Raw genomic sequence first — 8,271 nt, forward strand, 5'->3', positions numbered from 1 at the left:
CAGCGTTAGCAACATTATCATTAGCAAGCCAGCATTAGCGATGTTAACGTTGACAAGCATTAGAAGCATTTACATTTGCTAGCTAGCCTTAGCAACATTGACTAGTGCTAGTGCGAACTGGCATCACTTGAGGAGGCAGGTGATCGAACATCAGCTGTGAATGGAATGAAAGGGGGAGATGGGATGTCACATTAACTGGCTGAATGTTGTCAATAACACCTTTACGGGGCCAGTGTGCAGGATTGAGGGAGATTTTGAGGCAGAATGGAGAAAAATTACCAAAATTATGTCTTAATTAGTGTACAGTCGAAGCCACCAGGAAGAGCGACAGGCCTTGAAGCCAACTTTCGCTGTGGCAAAACCGTGTAATTACATCATGTGATGTATTGCAGCCCAAAAATATTTTTTTCTATAAGCTTACATTGTGAAAGAAGCTGCTATAAAACAGTGGATCATTTTGTTGAGCATCACAAACCCTCACAAAATAATTTGAGCCCTTTGGTCCAATAAAGTTGGGAAAGTCTAGAACTTAGCCTGCTCGGTCGGCAGATGTCTCTTGTGTGCACGCTCTATGGGCCTCACAGCACTGAAGATCCAGGTAATTTTATAGCCGGGAAGTCGAGCCAATTTGGCTTCATGTGCCAATGAGCAGCTTTCCCAGGAATGAACACTGTGTCCAGATTTTTATATAAAGTCCTTGGTGCAATCACCTGAAACAAAGACTAATTTTTTTGTTACCTTAGAGTGAGTCTTGGCAGGGTTCCTCTTCAAGGAGTCCGCTTTGTCTCACTGCAAACCGAAACAATGGCATTTAGAGAGGGCCATTGACGTAGGGGAGGGTGAGACGAAGGGTATTCAGTTGGTTACAATCTACAACCTCACAACTAGGTGCCACTAAATCCTGCAAACTGGTCCTTTAAACTGTCACCTATGATACTAACGACCAGCAAAAATGTAAGATTATGCTGCTGAGAAAACTGAATTCAAAATCTGCAATCAAAATTAGTTCAGCTTTGGTTGAATCCAGCGACTATGGCAGCAGCAACAAACTCTGCCGCTCTGATTCTTGCCCGTGGCATTGCGGCAGCTGTAGGCTCATGGGTGTTATAGTATTTAAAGTGATTACATCAAAGGGATTTCTCAGAAACTGGTGGCTGTAACATGAAACCGAATTACAGAATGGGTTAAAATACTTTAGGACCCAGCCGCCTTCCTCCCACCTCCAAACTCTCTGTGGGAGCAGAGAACTACACCGGCACTGAGTGTAGTTACAGCCAGAACCACATTCACCCAGACCACACTTGACATCTTTTGTGCTTTAGTGAAGCAGAGTTGGACCATGACCAGGAGCTCAGCAGCAATGCAGTTGAGCCCCTTCTTCTCTTTTATAATGTGATTAGTGCGCAATATCAAGAGGAGACACACAACCTTCAATTCAAGACCAGGAGGCGAACTGAGTGACCTGATCCCACACATCTACCCTTCTGCCCTGATTACCCCCACTGCGTCCGTCTCATTCTCCTCAGCTGATTCTCTTTTTATATTTATACCAATGTCCTCTATCATGTGAGTCCTTCCTTTCCTTCCTCTACTTTTGCCACAGCTCAGTTCTCCCACAGTTACCTTCCCTTTCTGCCATCTGCTTCTTACTCTCAGGCACGTAGGACTTCCCAGATTCTCAGTTTCTGTTTACAAAAGCCAAATTAGTTTATTGATCGGATGCAGTTTAGAAACAAAAAAAAGGCTTTTCTTCCAATTTTGGCATTATTTGTTTTTTTATTTGTTATCATAAATAAAACAGTTCAAAAGCAACATGACCAGGCATTGTGGTAGTGGCTGATGAGAATAGTTTTATAAATATCACTGATCACAAAATGTTCAAAGTGTAATTGGAGTCATTTATCTCAAAAGTAATCTGGGTACATCTGGGATTTGCAATGTATGCATTATTCCATGGATACAAATACAACCAGAATAAATAAAATGCATGAAAACAAACACATAGTCCTCTCTAGTATAGTGTAGAAAGGTTTTGACAATCAATCGTGTGATTATAGAAAGTATTACGTCAAAGTAAAGTGCAGCAGTTCATTTAATGATGTCAAGGTCTGGAAGCCTATGTCTGCCAAAAGAAATACATTTAAAAAGTTTGACGTAGCCATGAAGTCAAAAGTTTTGTGTGAGTATCTCGTCATTTCGGCTCACCATAACTGTTTTTTATTTTTTATCATGTATAACTTTCCATTTGTTTTCCCCTGGCAGAAGTGGGCTTCAAAACTATGTCAGTACTTATTGTCCCAAAGAAAAAAGTCAGGAGAAAAGTCCCCAAGACTTCCACAGATTTAATTCCAGGCTGAAAAGCAGAGTTTCACTTCCCCCTCTTTGCTTCAAAGTTTGACCGCACCTCTTCTCTTTGCAAGTGTGTGGTTATTAAACGAACATTAACCAAGCTGTACAATACAGCAAGTTACACTGCAGACTCAGGTCATTTGAAAGACTGAACAAGGGCACAGATTTGTCAGGTCAACATGGGTCGGCACAACTCGTTCTGATGTTGGATTTTTGTGTAAGTGTGTGACCAGATATGTTAACCTTTAAAGGTTAGATGTGCTGAACATCCTAAAGCTTTAGTGCCTTCCTTTATTTCCGAGCTGTTATTCATTTTTAGGAACTCACCTGACGACTTCTCTAGCTTGCTGCTGAGTTTCTTGCATTCAAAAAATTCATAAATTGAAACATTTTCATGGGAACTCAAGTCAGTCATATCTTGATATATCTATCTTCTCTTCATTTCCTGCTCCTTCTCGCAACCTGACTGCTAGCCGATAGATGACAGAATCCCCGGCCAGCTAGCTAACAATAGCTAACATGGAAAACTTGCATACATTATTATCAATAGGCTGGGGGTGTTAGGTAGCTAGCAGGTGTTTTAAATCAATGTGGCTACTGGTTAGTTAGTTTACACACACGGGTTGTAAAAAGATCACAAAAAATACTTTTTTTAAATTGTGCCATGAATTACACAAATGACGTTTGTCAATTCAAAAGATAATTTAACATGTTAAGAAAGTCACAGCTTGTCGGAAAGATTTAGTTTTGTGTAAAACCGCTCAGCTAACTGCAAAAGGTATTTGTCTCCCACCGTTTACTACTGTACATAATCTTTTCTGAAATAAGGTCCTATGGTGGTCCGCTGGAAAATCCTTCATAAATACAACCTCAAGAGTATACTGCTTAAAAAGGTGTTGGATATCATGCATGATATAAAACATGCTATAAATTATATTTCAGTTTCTCTCTGCACAGATTGCCTCTCTGAAATCAGTGTTTTTTGTGCGGTGTTACGAACATCCTTGAGGAAGACCATCAGGTTGGACCCGCCGGTCCCTCTGGTGTTCAGCACATTGCCCACACCTCTGAGTGGGCAGCCCATGGAGCTAGCTTGATTACCGGGCACAATGATGTACTTGGCCACAGTATTTAGGTGGTAGCTCCTTAAATCCACCAGCGCTGAGACACACGAGTTGTAGGCCTGGCAGAGATCAGAGCTGGAGTGGGACAGGATGAAGTCTCGCAGAGACGGAGAGACGGACAGGGTCTCTATCAGCTGACGGTGGGCAGGAGGCATGTAATCCCTCATGCGTGTCAGGAAGGCTCCTAGACGGGGCGAATCAATGAAGAGAACAGAGAAAGACGCTGAAAGAAAGAAAATAACAACCTTTCCTGGAGACTTTTTCCGTCCGAGTCTTCAACTGACTGCACAAACAGCGTGATTCATTCGTGAGAAGCAACTGAGGGGTCAAAGGTCGAAGGTAATGCATCTTTACCTGTCTCGTCCTTATGCTGGATGCTCAGCAAAGCATCGAAACACTGAATGGCTGAACTCTGGGCTGCACTTCCACCCGATAACAAAATGGGCTCGTTGCTCACTCCTTCGTACACCAGCCCCCTTGGAAGCATGGGGTTGCCTTGCCACCTAGTTCAAACCACATACATGAACTATAAACCTTGTTTTATTCCTCCACATGCAATTCGAAGCACAAGGTACCATTTTATACATTAACATACAGTGCAGCAACAGAGGAAAGTACAAAAGAAAGGAAGGAAGATAATTCTGCACCTGATGAGATCAATATTAAAATAATTATTAACTTCAGTATGTGTGAATTTGCGACAGCCCAAAAACTCACCCTGAGACAAAAATTCTCAATTTTCCATGAAACACAGTTGGATCGACGTGATCTGAAAGGAGCACAAATTCAGTTAATCTAATTACCTTCAATTTCTCTGCCTTCATAAATGGCTCAGCATGTAAATTGATTAAATTCAGATTGGGCTAGGTTCTAATTTAAACTTACTATGCATGAGCTTGAAAGTTTCCTTCATCTTCTTCAAAGACTGAGTTACTTTGACCAGACCTTTCTGTATGCCGATGAGGTCTGAGATTTTCATAGCGTGCATCACCTCCAAAGCCCCCTGGTTAGAGTTAAAAGTTTAAAATCCATCACTGAGGGACGAGCAATAAAGACACAGACACAGTATGTGGACAGGAAGCAAAAAAAGGAAGTGGACAGATGGACAGACAGCATCGGACTGGAGTTCAGAAAGAGTTAGACGTGGAAAAAAAGGGAGAGCAGCAGCAGCCAGTACTAACCCTTATGCCTGAACTGGCAGCCATCTCGACCAACAGTGACACTATGAAAAATCCCCTGCAACTCTCCTCACCAGGGAAGGAAAATATCAAGTCCACGTTCCTGTTTTTGAAAGTGATGTTTTGAAAGTTGATGAGCTGTGCAGTGTCAGACATGACAAAATCACGTGAAAGGGCAGGGAAATTTCCTTTTACTCACCCAATTTCCATATCCCTGAAATCAAATGAAAGAAAAGAGAAAGAAATACAAAAGTTATTATTCTCCATGAGGGGCTGAAGTTTACAGCGTTATCGTATTGTTACTGTTATAATAAAGGACAGTCTGTGGACTATGTACATTACATCTGGACATGAAACAAGGAACCTTACTCACCCTGTGGGATCCTTTAATTTCCAGTTTGCCAAAACTGAATCTGCATACGTCAGGATGGGTGGAAGGCCGAGCCTGTGAGACACCTGCCAAAAGGGCCAGGCCAGGGCTTTGGGGAGAATCTGCCAAGCAACCACAACAGTACAGTTTCACTGCAGTAATACTCTTTAATGAGAGTTTCAGACATGCTAATGCTATGGCTTTAGGGTCTCCTGACATTTCCTGCAGCGCCGCCTGTTACTCATCCAAGGAGGTTATGTTTGCTGACTTGTTGGTGTGTCAGCAGGAGAACACAGAAACTATGCAACAGATTTCCACGAAGCTTGGATGGAGGATTGTCTCGGCCTTGAATAGACTCAAACTTTTGGTTTAAGGGGACATTTCTTTCTTTAAGGTGCAATATGTAGGAATTTTAGTTGAAAACATTCAAAAATCAACTTATACTATCAACAGAATGTGAAGAATCATTTCAAAGACATGCTAACTAGTCAGCCCAGGGCCTGAATCCCTCTCTTGTGCTAGTGGCATTTTGGCTTTAAGCATTTATATCAAGCATAGCTGTGCCGAAGTGCAGCCTCACAGAGATGCTAACATACATATTTTCAGACATCATCATAGTTTTTTTCACTGTCCTTCATTCCTTTGTCGGTTGTGTTTTACCTGAGCAGGTGCGTGGTGTCCTTCCTGCCACACATATCCCATGCTGATGAATCCCAGCGTGAGGTGAGCCAGCCTGAGCTCTCGATGGTTACTCAAGAGGTTAGGACACAAGAGCGGCATCTGGATTGTGTTTCAACAAATGAAAAACTGTATGTCCACATTCACACGCATGGGCTGTCAACTCTGATTGCACTTAGTATTTGCATGAGGAAGGCGTCGCTCATTCTCACCTTGTGAACCAGATCCCGTAGTTTACGTGACTCTATCAGATGTGTGAGATTATTTGCCAGGTCCTGCCACACCCGATAATACTCTGGAAGGTTAGTCTGGGCGACAATAAGAAACAAAATGACTTGCTCATTGATTTTTGATTGTTTTGTTGTTGTTTTTTTGCATGGGGGATTTTCATGTAGAGTGTAATCAGTAACATCATCAGCTCATGTTTGCCATTGTGCCTGACCTGCATGTCAGGGAATGACTGCAGCTATCAATCAGAGTGAGAAAAGCAATTTGAAAGAGGAGGCAGTAGAAAACTGAGAAAATTAGTCAAGCATAAAACAGGGGATGCCCAGATGGAAAAATAGTCGTATACAGCATGGAGGTGCACAGACAGTTTGCGGGGCAGGGGTTCAAGAGAAAAAAAGGCCACCCACTAATTCTCTATTTCCCTCTGATGTTGCCAAACCACCATTCACAATGAAGGTAGATATAGAGAGATATATGCTTTACCACCATCATTAAATCAGGGTTGTAGACAATGAAGCAGTTTCTACTGGACAAAGCATATCAAAGTCACTCCTCTCCCTCTCTTTCTTCTTCTAAAGCCTTTCCTTTCTGAGCATAAAACCATGCAGACGATCAAAATGAATAACCGACAAGTTTAACAGTAGATCTCTAAAATATAAATGAAAAGCCAAGACTTGGCCCAGAGAACCACCGATGACATCATATTATCCAAATTATCCATCTGTGTGTCTTTATACTGTAAAAATATGTGGCCGTTCCTTTCTAAATTGAATTTGTGATGGTAAAAGTTGGGTCACCGTAGTTTCTGTGCATAGTAACACAGGTGATAATGACAATAACAGTGAAGTTGCACCGAACATTGTAGCATAGTAATCCCTGTTTCTATGGTTTCATTGATAAATGTGGAGATTGAAGTTAAAATAAAGACAAAACAAAAAAACACACGCATTTGTTTGCATTAACCAAAAGAAATTACGGCCACATCTCTGCTGTATCACACCCTATTTATCACATATTCACACTTATTCCCTTTAGGCAATAAACACATCACTCTTCAGGAGCTGCTTTAAGGAGACCTATTAGAAAGGAGAGTGATGACTGAAGATGTTTTCAAGTTACGAGCGAGCAGTTTGACATGTACAAAACCAAAGAAGTCTGTGTACATGAAAGAGCCTGGTGCTGGTGGCTAGTGACAATAACCAGTGTGTAACCGCACATCGCTTTGAAAATACGTACCACTTCTTCAAACCAAGAATGAATGAATGAATGCCAAACACACCCAGCTGTGCCACTTCACAAAACTCCCCAAACCGAGGAAAATCCCCAAAGTTTGACATATTAGAGAGACCTAGTTTTGATAATGTGTCCATTGTTTGTTGATACTATTGTAAATCTTCCTCATTATATTAGTTTAAAAATACTATTACAGTTAACACCAGACAAGAGAGCGTTTGTCCATTCTGAGAGCAGCAGGACTTTTGAACTCCATCTGTGCACATGTGTTAAAGCTAAAAACGTCTCATTGAACGTCAGTGCTGATGTGTGCGGTTTGCAATGTTTACAAATCTATCACTATCATACCCTGCTGACTGACTTCCCCTTGTATAAACTGTCACGTTTGAGCCCTTCTGTATGTGTTGTTATACTCCCACAAACTATCTCGTAAGAAGAAGACTTTGTATAACGAGAATATCTTGTTGGACAGTGGACAGTGGACAGTGGGCAGGTCCAATCATGTGAATGGAGACTTTCACCGGATCAATAACCTTCTATCATCTTATCGAAAAAACAAGCATTATCATCTGTTTCAGCCCACTGAGACAGCTGACCAACTACTTAAACAAAGGCAGAAGATAAAGAGAAAATAGTCCTCTATGGTAAACAAAAGTGTATGTGTGTGTGTACAGCGTGTGTAATGTCGGTATGACCTCTTGTATGCTTGTTTCAGACAACACAGAGAGGGACTGTCTGTTGTATCAGAAAAGATGACAGTGAAACTCACCAGTGGCTCTTCAAGGAGAAATCCAAGCTCCTCAGAAATATCAAATGCATCAAAGTCTGCCTGCAGTGTTTCTCCGCCGTTAGTCTCCATAACTTCTGTCCTGTTCTGTGGTGACAAAAGAATTACTCTGTCTGTCAGACACACACACAGATATCAATCTTTAAACTCCTTCTGAGCCTGCTTCCACTACCTTTGTCACATCCCATTATTTGAACATCCCCCAACAAAGAGCCAATCAGACGTCTTGCATTTTAATGTCAGGGGATTACAATGCGAAGCTGAAGTTCCCTATTTTGTACAGTATGCAATAGAAAGGATAGCATCCTATTTTTGGCAGTTGAT

At 41.6% G+C, this 8,271-nt stretch overlaps 1 protein-coding gene across 2 annotated transcripts; it reads right to left on the reverse strand.

The window, feature by feature from the left end:
* Positions 1–1,602: 1,602 nt before the first annotated feature.
* LOC311270715 (indoleamine 2,3-dioxygenase 2-like) lies at positions 1,603–8,019 on the reverse strand (the record flags this gene model as incomplete). Of its 2 annotated transcripts, none has more annotated exons than XM_084375827.1 (10): positions 1,603–3,657; positions 3,828–3,976; positions 4,191–4,242; positions 4,359–4,476; positions 4,655–4,754; positions 4,851–4,865; positions 5,025–5,143; positions 5,682–5,801; positions 5,912–6,007; positions 7,930–8,019. In XM_084375827.1, 10 exons carry the CDS (start codon positions 8,017–8,019, stop codon positions 3,281–3,283), a joined length of 1,236 nt encoding a protein of 411 aa, XP_084231953.1. In that variant the 3' UTR covers positions 1,603–3,280. The 2 variants fall into 2 exon arrangements, with proteins under 2 accessions (XP_084231953.1, XP_084231954.1); XM_084375828.1 differs by lacking the exon at positions 7,930–8,019 and adding an exon at positions 7,164–7,375.
* Between the last annotated feature and the right edge of the window lie 252 nt (positions 8,020–8,271).

This window comes from Pagrus pagrus (genome assembly GCF_965226575.1).
Source record: "Pagrus pagrus genome assembly, chromosome: 15".
Classification (NCBI taxonomy): Eukaryota; Metazoa; Chordata; class Actinopteri; order Spariformes; family Sparidae; genus Pagrus; species Pagrus pagrus.